The sequence below is a fragment of the Chelonia mydas genome, chromosome 2 (assembly GCF_015237465.2).
Source record: "Chelonia mydas isolate rCheMyd1 chromosome 2, rCheMyd1.pri.v2, whole genome shotgun sequence".
NCBI classification, from domain to species: Eukaryota; Metazoa; Chordata; order Testudines; family Cheloniidae; genus Chelonia; species Chelonia mydas.
The window spans coordinates 176,593,125-176,608,468 of record NC_057850.1 but is presented as its reverse complement, the minus strand read 5'-3'; the positions used below and the strand labels follow the sequence as shown (position 1 = coordinate 176,608,468).

The window sequence follows — 15,344 nt, the reverse complement described above, 5'->3', positions numbered from 1 at the left end:
GGACAAAGCTGGAGGTTTTCCACACAAAATGTTAATGTCATCTATTGGGCATAAAGTGGAATGACTTCATCTGTAATGCAGATGTTTATGGTCGCTCGGGTCTACAGACTACTGGGGCCATTGTCTGCAGGCAGTGCCTTATGCTTTTCTGACATGTCGCAAGGATGCCACAAGACATTCCAGCGAACGCTGTTCTCCAGGTGGCTTGTAAATTCCAGGACAAAATTCCACCAACTGAGGGGTGGAGGTGGCCCAGAGGCAGACCCCCTATTACATGGATTCATCAAGTCTGTTTTGATGTTGGACTCTCAGACTGTCAAGCCTTTGCAGTTGCGCAGGAACAGATCAAACGGCGAATGAGCGCTACGGCCGACGGTCTGGCTAAGCGTTGAAGAGAGAGAGAGAATCTCTCATGTTGAAGCTGTTCCACATTTTCTAACTCACTAATTAGTCATTGGACAAGGACGTGAACTTGGTCTCCCACATCCCGTATTAGGTGAGTGTCCTAACCACCAGGCTATAGAGTCATTCTTAGTCTCTTTCCCTGCCCCATTCATTATCCATTGCCATTATAAAGGACTATGAACTGCCACTATGAATAACCTGATCTGCAGCCTTATTAGCCAGATGTTAGTTTTAGAGCCTGATCCTGTGAGGTACTGAGTGCTCTTAACTCCTGTTGAAGCTAGTGGGAGTTGAGGATGTGCAGCACCTTGCAAGATCAGGTTCTCAAAAGGATAAATGCTTTTTCTATTAGTTATTAAACTGTAATCCTCTAATGTACCATGGATGCATCATATATGTTGCTGGAATTTTGTCTGCTTATTAAATATATATTTTTAAAATTACTTAATTTGAGATGAGCTGTATTTTAATTACCTGCAGAGTTTAAGGAATTAAGGATTTTTTTTAAAAATTGTAATTAAGATAATTTTGCAAGTTCAGTAGATAAGCTATAGAAATTAAATGTCAGAACTAAATAATAGTGGACTAAGTATATTGTCAAATGAAACAAAATGCCAGATGCCAAGACTTATTCCATGCCATGCTGATATTTTTAAAGCATATTACGGACAACAGTTGCCACCTCTGACTGCCTGTTCCATCCTTTAAATAATCAACGTCCTTAAGTACAGAACTTCCATTTTTTTCCATTGCTTCACTTGAATAAAGATCAGAATTAACTCCACACATCTTCCCAGGACAACAGTACACATGGTACCAATGCCATATCCTAAAAGTATTAAGGGAAAAGATTTATTCAAGGAACATTATACTAGACCAAAACCTCAATAGGCACATAAACAAGCAATTACCCAAAATTAGGCACTTAAAGAACTAAATATTTGCACGCTTCGTTAGGACACCATCCACTTGAATATCATTTGTCCATCTAAAAGATTTATTATTATGAGTAACCCTGAAGATTATAACTAAAAAGTATTAGAGAGAAAGAAAAACATTCAGTTGGTTTGTTTTTTTTGACATTTGACTTTATATGGCTAGTGTGACTGTTGTACTTGTGGTGGACAGACCTCAATAGTGAGGCAAAATGACATTCGTAAAACTATTTCAACTTCTATCTTTTAATATTAGGTAATTACAAACTTGTTTGTGCCTTTACTGAATATTAAGATGCACCACGAGTATGTTATAGCCAGGGTACTTGAAATAGAACAATACCATTTATATTTAATTAGTTGTGTTGCAAAATGTTCAGGCTGGTTAAAGAAATTGCAGGAGGCTTCTGCTTCTATCTCCGAAGGACAAGCAAATGTCAGGAAGTTAACCAACCCCTCCTTAGCATAAAACCAAGTTTCTTACCCCTAAGAGTGCTATACCAACTCAGAAAAACTGCATTTTTAAACTTTACTTTGCTTTAATTTTATACTAGTGTAAGCAGAGTCAGGATGAGCTCTACCCTGACATCTGGTGGCGAGTCATGGTGGGTTGTGGAAAAGAACTTCAAGGGCTGATCTCATTTGCATAGGCACACCCACCCCGCCTAGATGGTCACTTTGGCTGCTGTAGGAGCCCCAGTTTCTCTGTTATTGGGGCAGGAATAAACTGTTATTACCCTGATTATGTGAATCAAGGACAGTGGAACTGTATTTGGCCTTTTGTTATGATGGAGGGACTCACCATCAACTAAGCAGCACTCGCTAGGCAAGGGTCATGGGTTCCAAAACCCAGTGAATGGAGAGAGGCTGGGGACAGATATTAATACCTGGTGGCGTGGGCCCCTTGGGTGAGGGCCTTACATGCTAATTGCACTTCCTTCTCTCTCTCTCTTTCCACTGTGGAATATCAGAACTAATTTTGATTCCATTAGGAGTAAAGTTACAGGCTGCTGAGCTGAATTCACTTTGGGCCAATGGTGCAACAGCACTGAGGCTCCCCTACTACAAGCTGAAATCACAAAAGAGCTAAACTTACTAAGAGCTGAAATCACTGAGTGTTGTGTTAAGTAGTGGGGGAGCCTGAAGATATAGTGCGGAGCAGTTTGCGGGACGGCTGGCAGAGCAGAGCAGCTGGTGGAGCAGAGCAGTTCATGGGATGGCTGGAGCGGCTCATGGGGGTGACTGGCAGAGCGGAGCGATTCGTGGGACGGCTGATGGAGCGGAGCCCCCTGGAGAGGTGGGGCAAATCAGCTTTGGACCATGTAAGGTGCCCCTTAACTTCCCCCCCCCCATCTCCACCCAGGTTGGGAGGTAAAACTCTGCAGATAAACTTTCAAACTCTGGGGCTGCACTGACCAGGGACAGAGACTTTTGGGTTGTTGGACTTTTGGGACTTTGGGTGATTTTGGGTTGCTGGACTCAAGAACCAAAGGGAAAGGACACGCCCCAATTTGCTTGGGGTGGGTTTTTTGCTCATGGGTTGTGTTATGAATCCTGTTGGTGGTGTTTCCCCAACATAATGCCACATTGTTTCTCTCTGTTATTAAAAGGCTTTTGCTACACTCAGACTCTGTGCTTGCGAGAGGGGAAGTATTGCCTCTTGGAGGCACCCAGCGGGGGTGGTATATATTTGTCCCAGGTCACTGGGTGGGGGCTGTTACATTGTGTTATTGGAATGGAACCCCTAGATACCGAACCCGGCCCTTGTTGCTGCCAACTCTGGGCAGAAGGGTTACACTAATTTATTTTGTGCTACATTTAAAATAAGTATTGGTTATTGAAATTTGTGCTTTGTACAAAATATTTAATAGCGAAACAGATTGTAACTCTAAGGCAGTTGAGTCATGAGAGAACCACAGGAGTGTTTTATCTAAACCAGAACATCTCTCTTTGTATAAGATACCAGTTGGTACAAAATGTAATCCTTCTCTCAAGAACAGAAACCATGTAAAACATTCATATTTTAGGAAGAGACCTGATTGTGGAAAGGAATGTAGGGTTGTGTTATCAGAGCAATAAATCTAGGAATAAAGTAGGCCTATACTAACTCCCTTTTCTTTTCAACGTGTGTGTTTAAAACTCCAGGAAAAACATGAGTAGCTGGAAATGTTTTAAACCTTTTGTTTGTTTCTAAATATGAAAAAGGCAAACCTTTGTGAAATGCATACTTGCAAATATGTTAACAAAATGCAAAGCTCCTAATATCATTGCTATGTAAATGGCTAAATGCTTTATGTACCAACTTGGAATTGAATGACCTTGCTAAACTAATTACTAATGTAAGAGCCATTTAAGTATAGAATATTTATATTAATGGAGAATTAATTAACTGGCAGTGTTCAGGCAATATAGTTGGAGCCGTATCAGTTCCAGGATATTAGAGAGATAAAGTAGGTGATATGATCTCCCAAAGTCATGAAGCCAATGAATGAATGACCGCAACCAACTTAAATTTAAACAAGCCTGAAAGAGGTATGTTTTCCCAATTTCATGGAAATAGGAAGGAAAAATGGCACGTAGATGGAGGGGCAGCCAGGCCACATTTCAATGAGTGACATTGCTACCTGGAGCATAGGATCAAGTGCCACTCAAACATCAGTAGGGGGATGGGGGAAAAAAGCCTTGTAAAATTTGTTAAGGGTTTTGTTTGTGTGTTTTAACTTTCGGGTCATACATCTTAAAGGGCGCTATCAGAAACCTGAAGTTTACAAAAGTGTTTTTTTTTTAATCAAGTTGATAGTACCTCTTTAATGTTTTTGCATGGTCTTATTACAAAGCTTTTTTTCACATCACAGCCACATTTTTATATAGCTTAGTAACATTTTCTGTCTTATGTTGTACTTCATGTGCATTCTAGCAGCTATTTTAAAAACAAACTGATAGATAAAATCTCATGAGTTTGCTACTATTCAGTTATTTAGAATGAGTTCACTGTGAAGAGTGGCATTTGCATCTCAATACTGCATGCAGAAAGCCAAATTAGACAATTAGCCAATGTGCAACAATCAAAATAGCAATGCAAATATTCTAATGGGCCAGACCAAACTACAGAAATATGTACCCTATGCACAGGGCCAATACAAGGACTATGCACCACTTAAGTCTCATTTTCAGAGCTTAAGTGGGTGTTAAGTGGTGCACAACCCTCATGGTGGGCTCACTGTATAGGGGTGAATTTTACCTAAACAGATGATAAATCCAATCAGGCAGATACCTGCTCAGTGCTTCCTGAAAGGTGCTGGGTGCCCTAAATATCCATAGACTTCTATAGTAATTGAGAGCAGCTCTAAGGAAGTAATGAGCACTTTACAAGATCAGGCTTCATGCAGTTGGGAGATATGAGTGTAATTCAGTCTCAGTAATGGAACAGAACAGTCCTGTCATACGAAAAGTGACAACAACTTGGGATCTGACAGTCCTAGAAAGTTTCTTCCTCTGTGCTAGTTATTTGTTTATCTACCCTGTAAAATATCTTAGGAAACGATCTAAATATATATATAGTCGTCACTAACGCAAGGTTAACTAGATGTGAAGATAACAGATGGCCTACATACTGATTAAAATAACCTGTGTCTCTGGTCCTGCAATGACTAATTTGCATCACAGCTCACTAGTTCAGGTACTAAATGGGGACTATTGAATTTAGGATTGCTTAGATATCTGTGGAACTGCCAAGTTTATGAAGAAAATTATATCAATCTACAGTAGTTTTTAAAGCATTTGAGTTACTCTTGCAATAACTGCAATAATTGCAAGAGTCTGTACTTGCCATACCCTATTACAATTTTAGTACAACTCAGATAATATAGTGATGAGGGCCATATAAGTATACAGGTAGACAGACCATGATAGTACTTTAGATGATGATCTACATTTGAAGACCAATCCGAGCTGTTGCTTATTGTATGGCAAATATGACATTGAATGAGACATGAAAATGTCGTTAAGGTAGTTGAGCAAATTTCACTTGCAGGAGAATCTTTTGCATTGTTTTTCTAATAAAACCATAAGGTATATATCACAAAATCTAAAACCAATAAAAATCATGATGATTACAATCCTTCATTTGTAAGAATGTGTTTCTTTTGTCTGGATTGAACTTCTCAAGCATTCTTGGCCAGTGAATAAAAAATGTATTCACAGTGCCTAAAACTTTGTACGAATTGTAAATCCGAGTAGTCTGTGTACAAATTACAGTGTATATTAGGGTGAACAGATGCATAATAGCTTCAGTCTTGAGGGCAACCATTTAATAACACTTGAAAATTTTTCATACTGTAATGTTATTAGGGCTGCCTGGAAAAAAATAATTCCATTTGGTGAAAAATGCCAAAGTTTTGGCATTTGGTGTCATTCAGCATCAGGATGAAACTGAGACATTTCGAATTTTTTTTGCAGAAAACTAGAGAGAGGTTTCAGCACATCAGCATTTTCTGATGAAAACACATCTCATCAAAAATTCCCAAACAGTTGCAAATATTACTTGAATCGATCATATATAAAGATACAAGACAATAAAATCAAATATGTATTTGCATACACTGTAAGACTGCCATAATGTCTCACATCAGCCAAGACAGGTTATAAGGATCCGGCTGCCCTGGGCAAAACAGAAAGCTGCCACCCTCCGTTACTCCAATATTTTGCTCCATGACGTGACTATCTGTTCTGTTCATAGGATAGAGCTGGCCTCAATATAAATCAGTCCTTAAGACTGTAAGGTGCTCAGAGCATGGATATTTCCCTCCAATATTTTAACTGCTGCCAACGATCTATACATCACTATATAAATAATTAATAATTAACAATAATACTACCAATAGATAAGCATATGAAACTAGATGCAAAAGCAAACAAAAGACCATTACAGCTGCCGCCCTTCTGGGTTTGGTGACATTTGAAATCATAGATTCTTTTGTGTGGAAGAAAGAAAGAAAAAAGACATGATTAATGAATAAAGGAAGGAAACCAATACTGAAGACTGGAATCAAATCATTTCCATATTTTTGGAAACCCCCATTCAAAAGATAGCAGCCCAAAGTGGTACCTAATTGTATTTCCATCCTACAGCATCCTTTCCTGGAAGTACTGAAGCACATTAAGCTTCCGCCTCAGACGGTCATACATACAATTTTCTTTGCAATGTGATACCTTTGTCACACAGCGGGTGGCAAATCCAAGATTGAAGCTCAAAGTCAGCCATTTTGCCTTATAGGCAAGCAGAGCCTCGTTTCCAGGCACAACGACTAATTTGCTGCAGTACACAGTATTCTGGCTGACATCCATCACTTGCTAAAAAGATTATCATTACTAGAGGCTAAGTAATTGCTGTGCACAGGCTCCTGCAATGACCTCTTACCTCCATGGGGCCAGTATCAATTGTCTCATAACACAAGGCCAAAAAGCATATATATCCTGTTGTGGAAAGTGTGGATTTCACCAGCCAACAGACACTGATACCAGCACAAGACACAAACTACACACACCACACATGCAGAGATAAATCAGCAATGGAACAAAAATCCCAAAAGACATAAAACTTAACCCCCATTAGTGGTGAGCAGGAAGAGTAACTGTATATGGATTAAAAACACACAACCAGATATGCCATAAACATCTCTCGCACATTTCAGTTCTCAGTTAAGTTGATAAATACATGGATAGTGGGCTAACTTCTATGACCTTATATTCTAATTTACCTCTCTTCTGATGCTTACAATGGTAGCTTAAGTACCTCCTCATACAAAAAACCCCACCACCTGAACACACACACTCACATCGCTGCCATAGTAACATATATAGAAAACACAAATTAGATTGTTTACTCAGGTCAATGCAAGCAATACAAAATATGTATGTAGTGATCGTTCAGCTTCCAGGAAATTATTTTCTGCCCCCTATGAACCATCTCACAGCAGCCAAACACCTCTCACAACAAGCACATCTATTACGAAATAATTAACTAGCGGATCAAATCAGCAGCAAGTGAAACATGAGAGAAATAGAGTTCAGCTAAACACAGACAAACAGCGCAGGTTCTACTATTGGGGCACCTACCCAGTCAGAAACATACGTTTACCTTCATTCAAATTCTTTACAACATTGAATGCTGTTTACTTAACACAATAGCTTTCCCAGATGATAAATTCATGTACAGCAGCTGTTCCAGTGTCCCACAATGTGCAGGGTACAATTGCACAGTCCAATACAGAGATCTCCAAAGCAGCAGAAGTAGGACCTCACTGGAATAGCCACAACACAGCACTGAGGGGCACATTCAGAAGCACCTTCAGGGCTAAATCCTTCACAGTGCAAAATACCCTCAACTCCCACTGAAGTCAATGGGAATGCACAGCACTTTGCAGGATTGAGCCCCCAATCAATAATCTGATGCAGCATTACGGCAAATTGCAGTGTCCCACCCTAAAACTTCGAGCTAGAGTCACCACTGCCAATCACACCATCTGAAAGCAAACAAAAGCCATGCTCCCCAGAGAGCAATGAATCAGACAACCACTATTAGGCTTTCCTACTGCAAGGACACTGTAAGATAACTCGATATTTTGGCAGTACTAGGGTCTGTTTATCAATGGGATCCCAATCTTCCTTTGGTCTCCTGCAAAGGCACAAGTCATCAGCAAGACTAAAAGCCAACAAATCAATTTTTTTTTATTACTGCATGTGTACTGCTAAAAGCAAGAACTGGCAGATCTTGCCGAAGGAATTGAGAGAAAATTTGTTAGGACTCACAACCAAATCATTCAGCCCTTATGCAGACAAAACTCCCACTAACGCCAATGGGAGTTTTGAGGAATAAGTACAGGATTGTGCCTCAGAGAGGGCAACTGTCTGTGAAATTGATTCCCATGATGAACAAAACCAATACACCAGATACAGTAAAAACCAATACATGAAAGTAAATTCTTTCTTCAACCTCTTTAAGGGACAGTCGACTTACAAACACCTTCAGAGTCTTCTGTGACTTACTCTTACCTCTGTGATGTTTTCTTGTATTTTCTCCTGCAGGAAAAACATAAATAAAAGTGAGATAAGGAGGTCAGGCCTTTGAAAACCCCACAGAAAGAATGAACCAATACTGCCAAATCAGAAGCATTCACGTATCAGAAGCTAAGGCACAGTAATCTCTGCAATGGGGAAGCTCCAAATCTAATAACCCTTTTTCTTCCCAGTGTTGGTCTGCTGATACAAATCTTATCCAGCTGTAATTTCAATGAGTGATAAGGGCCCAGTCCCACTTACACTGATGTCAATGGTGGTTTGGGTTTTTTGCCATTAACTTCAGTTGAAGCAGGAGCAGGCATGGCATGTGTGTGTATGTGTGTGTGTGCACGCGCGTGCGAATGTCCCTGTTCATATTGCTGCTTTTTGTGAGACAGGCCCAGAACAACAAAGCAAAAAAGGTATTATTTAAAACTAAAAACCATAAAAATCAGAAAATGCATGGACACAAGGAATGGAATGACATTTTATTTTTAATTGAAGGCATGGACCCTGTATCATGGTTGCCAAATGGTAAACCCTCTATCATCTTTGGATAGTACAAATTTGGTACAACAATCTCCGTCCCATACTCAGATGTTTTTAGACAATGAGCAATATTGGACTAATTAAACTTCTGGATATTTAGTTTTAAAAATTTGAAAATATTTAGTTAAGGCTTTCCTGTGAGAAAATTCATTTGTTAGAATCCTCACACACAAGAGTAGAACAACAAAACATTCACAAACAGTAGCATCGAGACTTAATGGATTATTGTCTACTACTGACATTCACAAAACCGTGATATACAAAAAGAAAAGCTCAAAGTCACTTGAAGTTACCTAACACTACAGCACTAATTTTAATTAGAGCTGGGCAGAAAACGGAATTTCTGTTTCATGAAGGATTTTGAGATTCCAAAATTTGTTTTCAATCCAATTCAGAACAGAAACCCAAAGTTTCAAAATTTTCTGTGAAAGAAACTTTTTAAAAAATTCATTTCAGATCAACATTGAAACATTTAATTTAATTTATTTTAAGACAATTTAAAATTCTAAATGAAAAGTCATTTGGAAAGGAAAAACATCAAAACAATTTGTTCAGAAAATGTTGAAACATCCTGTTTTAACACTATCAGAACTTTTTACTTCACGACAACATTTAGACAAAATTACATGATTTCACAAGGTATTTTGATTTCAACTGCATTTTCCAACCGAAAACTGTTCCTTCCAAGTTTTCCAGCCAGCTCTAATTTTAATTTCTTTAACAGAGATGGACCTACATTATGGTGCTGTTTGCATTTGACTCACATTTCACTCTTCTACTCACTTGTAGATTTCTATCATTAAAAAAGACTCACACAGCACTCTTTCATCTGAGATCAGTATATTGCATTAGAACAGTGGTTTTCAACCTGTGGTCCACGGACCCCTGGGGGGTCTGCAGACTATGACTAAGATTTCCAAAGGGGTCTACACCTTCATTAGAAATTTTTTCAGGGTCCACAAATGAGGGCAACAAAGGTGTGACAAGATTATGATGCTCAACAGATGGCTCAGGCACTGGTGCTATAAGGAGGGCTTTGGGATGTATGGCCGCTGCGAAGCATTCATGGACAGAGGACTGTTCTCTTGGGATGGACTTCACCTGAGTAAGGAAGGAAATAGACTTCTAGGATGGAGGCTTGCAAAACTGATTAAGAGATCTTTAAACTAGGAATCTGGGGGAGATGGTTGGGAGATGTCCAGGTAATCTCCACGCTGGATTTTAACATTGAGAGGAAAGAAAACGAAGTAAGAAAGGCTACAGCCGTGGATAGGGGAATGGACATAAGGAGGAAGGGTAGTGTACATACCAGCCTAATAGGTGATACTGGCAGTAGAATGTCTGTGCCTAATCGGGTAAAGAATGTGAGTGAGGCCAAACAGCAAAGATGTTTGTACTCTAATGCGAGGAGCCTAGGTAACAAAATGGAGGAACTAGAGTTACTGGTGCAGGAAGTGAAAACAAGATATTATCGGGATAACAGAAACATGGTGGAATAGTAGTCATGACTGGACTACGGGTATTGAAGAGTATGTGCTGTTTAGGAAAGACAGAAATAAAGGAAAAGGTGGTGGAGTAGCACTGTATATCAGTGATGAGGTAGACTGGAAAGAAATAAGAAGTGATGGAATGGATAAGAGTCTATCAGGGCAAAAATCACATTGGGGAAGAAAGCTACTAGAGCCTTCTCTAGGATAGTGCTTGGGGTGTGCTATAGACCTCCGGGATCCGATTTGGATATGAACAGAGACCTCTTTAATGTTTTTAATGAAGTAAATACTAATGGGAATTGTGTGATCATGGGAGACTTTAACTTCCCAGATATAGACTGGAGGACAAGTGCTAGTAATAATAATAAATAGGGCTCAGATTTTCCTGGATGCAATAGCTGATGGATTCCTTCACCAAGTAGTTGCTGAACCAACAAGAGGGGATGCCATTTTAGATTTGGTTTTGGTGAGTAGTGAGGACATCATAGAAGCAATGGTTGTAGGAGACTACCTTAGTTCGAGCGATCATGAGCTAATTCAGTTCAAACTAAATGGAAGGATAAACAAAAATAGATCTGCAAAAAGAAAAGGAGTACTTGTGGCACCTTAGATACTAACAAATATATTTGAGCATAAGCTTTCGTGAGCTACATGCATTCCAATGAAGTGAGCTGTAGCTCACGAAAGCTTATGCTCAAATAAATTTGTTAGTCTCTAAGGTGCCACAAGTACGCCTTTTCTTTTTGCGGATACAGACTAACACAGCTGCTACTCTGAAAAATAGATCTGTGACTAGGGCTTTTGATTTCAAAAGGGCTAACTTTAAAAAATTAAGGAAATTAATTAGGGAAGTGGATTGGACTGAAGAACTTATGGATATAAAGGCGGAGGAGGCCTGGAATTACTTCATGTCAAAGTTGCAGAAACTATCAGAAGCCTGCATCCCAAGAAAGGGGGGAAAATTCATAGGCAGGAGTTGTAGACCAAGCTGGATGAGCAAGCATCTCAGAGAGGTGATTAAGAAAAAGCAGAAAGCCTACAAAGAGTGGAAGATGGGATGGATTAGCAAGGAAAGTGATCTTATTGAGGTCAGAACATGGTGGGATAAAGTGAGAAAGGCCAAAAACCATGTAGAGTTGGACCTTGCAAAGGGAATTAAAACCAATAGTATAATAGCCATATAAATAAAAAGAAAACAAAGAAAGAAGAAGTGGGACCGCTAAACACTGAGGATGGAGTAGAGGTTAAGGATAATCTAGGCATGGCCCAATATCTAAACAAATACTTTGCCTTAGTCTTTAATGAGGCTAATGAGGACCTTAGGGATAATGGTAGGACGACAAATGGGAATGAGGATATGGAGGTAGATATTACCACATCTGAGGTAGAAGGCAAACTTGAACAGCTTAATGGGACTAAATCGGGGGGTCCAGATAATCTTCATCCAAAAATATTAAAGGAACTGGGACATGATATTGCAAGCCCATTAGCAAAAATTTTTAATACATCTGTAAACTCAGGGATTGTACTATATGACTGGAGAATTGCTAACATAGTTCCTATTTTTAAGAAAGGAAAAAATGTGATCCAGGTAACTACAGGCCTGTTAGTCTGACATCTGTAGTATGCAAGGTCTTGGAAAAAAATGTGAAGGAGAAAGTAGTTAAGGACATTGAGATCAATGGTAATTGGGACAAAATACAACATGGTTTTACAAAAGGTAGATTCCGTCAAACCAACCTGATCTCCTTCTTTGAGAAGGTGACAGATTTTTTAGACAAAGGAAACGCAGTGGATCTAATTTACCTCAATTTCAGGAAGGCATTTGATACGGTTCCACATGGGGAATTATTAGCTAAATTGGAAAAGATGGGGATCAATATGAAAATTGAAAGGTGGATAAAAAACTGGTTAAAGGAGAGACTACAACGGGTCACACTGAAAGGTGAACTGTCAGGCTGGAAGGAGGTTACTAGTGGAGTTCCTCAGAGATCGTTTTTGGGACCAATCTTATTTAATCTTTTTATTACTGACCTTGGCACAAAAAGCGGGAATGTGCTAATAAAGTTTGCGGATGACACAAAGCTGGGAGGTATTGCCAATACAGAGAAGGACCAGGATATCATACAGGAAGATCTGGATGACCTTGTAAACTGGAGTAATAGTATTAGGATGAAATTTAATAGTGAAAAGTGCAAGGTCATGCATTTAGGGATTAATAAGAATTTTTGTTATAAACTGGGGAAGCATCACTTAGAAGTAACAGAGGAGGAGAAGGACCTCGGAATATTGGTTGATCACAGGATGCCTATGAGCCGCCAATGGGATATGGCCATGAAAAAAGCTAATGCGGTCTTGGGATGCATCAGGCAAGGTATTTCCAGTAGAGATAAGGAGGTGTTAGTACCATTATACAAGGACCTGGTGAGACCAATATTACATCTGGAATATTGTGTGCAGCTCTGGTCTCCCATGTTTAGGAAAGATTAATTCAAACTGGAACACGTACAGAGAAGGGCTACTAGGATGATCCGAGGAATGGAAAACCAGTCTTATGAAAGGAGACTCAAAGAGGTTGGCTTGTTTAGCCTAACCAAAAGAAGGCTAAGAGGAGATATGATTGCTCTCTATAAATATATCAGAGGGATAAATACCACGGAGGGAGAAGAATTATTTAAGTTCAGTACCGATGTGGACACAAGAACAAATGGATATAAACTGGTCATCAGAAAGTTTAGACTTGAAATTAGATGAAGGTTTCTAACCATCAGAGGAGTGAAGTTCTGGAATAGCCTTCCAAGGGAAGCAGTGGAGGCAAAAGACATATCTGGCTTCAAGACTAAGTTTGATAAGTTTATGGAGGGGATGGTATGATGGGATAGCCTAATTTTGGCAAGTAATTGATCTTTGACTATTAGCGGTAAATATGCCCAATGGCCTGTGATGGGATGTTAGATGGGGTGGGATCTGAGTTACGACAGAGAATTCTTTCCTGGGAGTCTGGCTGGTGAGTCTTGCCCACATGCTCAGTGTTTAGCTGATCGCCATATTTTGGGTCGGGAAGGAATTTTCCTCCAGGGCAGATTGGCAGAGGCCCTGGGGGTTTTTTGCCTTCCTCTGCAGCGTGGGGCATGGGTCACTTGCTGGAGGATTCTCTGCACCCTGAAGTCTTTAAACCATGATTTGAAGACTTCAATAGCTCAGACATAGGTTAGGGGTTTGTTACAGCAGTGGGTGGGTGAGATTCTGTGGCCTGCGTTGTGCAGGAGGTCAGACTGGATGATCATAATGGTCCCTTCTGACCTTAAAGTCTATGATTCTAAAAAAGGTTGAAAACCACTGCACTAGAAAACCTTGCAGTATCATAGGTAACAGTGTTAGGAAAGGGAAGGTTGCCTGATTTTCAAAGAGCATTATTCTGTATTGGTGGTGTAATTTCCACACCTGCACTCCCATTACAGTCACTTTACATATGCAAACCAAGTTACTGATTTTGTTTATAGATATATAATTTGCATGGTATGGGTGAAAACAATGTAGTTAAAGGAACAGCTGTTTACAGGCTCAGTATCACTAATGCATGCATGCTTGTCTTTAAAAGAAAAGAAAAAAACTGTGTGCCACCAACAGCTGCAGGCATATAGCAATAAATTTATGGTATGCCTGCATTTCCATCCAGTGTTACAAAAACAAAGTCTGTTGCTGCTGATCATCAAAGCTGCTCGGGGAAGGAATTGACACTTTAAAGCTAAGTTTTCAAAAACAGCCTCTAATATGCAATCAAAAATAAGAGAATTTAGACATCTACCTGTTTGCACTTGCTTCCCACACAAGATCAGGTAGTTAGGACACACAATAGCACAAGTCATAAATTAGAGGCTGATTTAAGACTCCTTTGAAAACATTCTCAGAATCCACTAGCGACTAGAATCATCAATATTCATGTGAGCTTACACACTGAAAGACTACCTTGAGTTAGCAAGCAGAAATGGTCAGGATATGAAACAGCAGCTCCCTCTGCAGTTGTCTCATTTGCCTACACGTAGGGAAGGGTGGGACGGGCTACCAAATTAATCTCATTACGGGAGGAATCTGATCTGAAAGGAGAATGTTGGAACTAAATTAAACTTACTCCTTGGGGGATTCTGTGTCAAAAAATTTAAAATTCTGTGCCCCAAAATTAAAAATTCTGCAAAATTCTGCACATTTTATTTGTCAAAATAACGCAATATAATCACACCAGTTTCAATTTTTTGGTAAGTTATTTAAACTACAATACACAAAAAGTCACAATAACTATTCAGCATTTCCTTAACACATGAAAGTTAAGTACAAACACTTGGTAACTAATACCCTGCATCCAGTTATAACCCTAGATCTTCATTTAAATTACATTACAGAACACTAAACAGAAAAAAAAAGAAAAAAAAAGGAGAATGTCATTTTAAATTGCTCAGACTTTCACACATGGAAGTCATACAGTTTTGCTAATCATTGTCCTGGACCTGACTGAGTACTTTGGGAAGTGCTTGGTTTTGATTATCCTGACATTTTATTGACTGCTTGGTAAATGTATTATTTGCCCTCAAAGTCCTCTTTTTTAAATGGGTAAGTAAAATAAATCCTGAGCTGTAATCTAACCCCATTCTGCCACTTTGGCACAGGAAAAAAGTGAGAAAGCACATAGATCTTCTTAGCTGATTCCCTTACTGTCATTTATAGGGCTTTACATCACTCTGGCAATGTAGGGGCCTTAAAACTTTTACAGGTTTTATGGTCCTAGGGGAATTGACTGAGAATGGGAAGAGTTAACTAACAACAGGAACATTAACAATGTTACTATGCAGGCAGGCTGCTACATTTCTGCCTCAGGGAATGAGATCAATTAACCATTAACAGCAACATT

The 15,344-nt window shown here is 39.4% G+C and overlaps 1 protein-coding gene and 1 long non-coding RNA gene across 8 annotated transcripts in view; one reads left to right on the top strand and one right to left on the bottom strand.

Moving 5' to 3' along the window:
- The window catches only part of PDE1C (phosphodiesterase 1C), a 500,442-nt gene that overhangs the window by 227,101 nt on the left and 257,997 nt on the right, over nucleotides 1–15,344 (bottom strand). The window contains exon 2 of one of the 7 annotated variants that reach the window (XM_043540645.1): nucleotides 8,394–8,420. The exons of the other annotated variants lie outside the window; for them this stretch is intronic. Coding sequence (XP_043396580.1) covers nucleotides 8,394–8,420 — 27 coding nt within the window. The remainder of the gene's footprint in view (nucleotides 1–8,393; nucleotides 8,421–15,344) is intronic. 7 annotated transcript variants of the gene reach the window in all.
- LOC122464654 lies at nucleotides 289–14,934 on the top strand. Its single transcript, XR_006288881.1, has 3 exons — nucleotides 289–299; nucleotides 8,224–8,227; nucleotides 14,700–14,934. It is a non-coding gene; the product is annotated as an uncharacterized LOC122464654 (long non-coding RNA).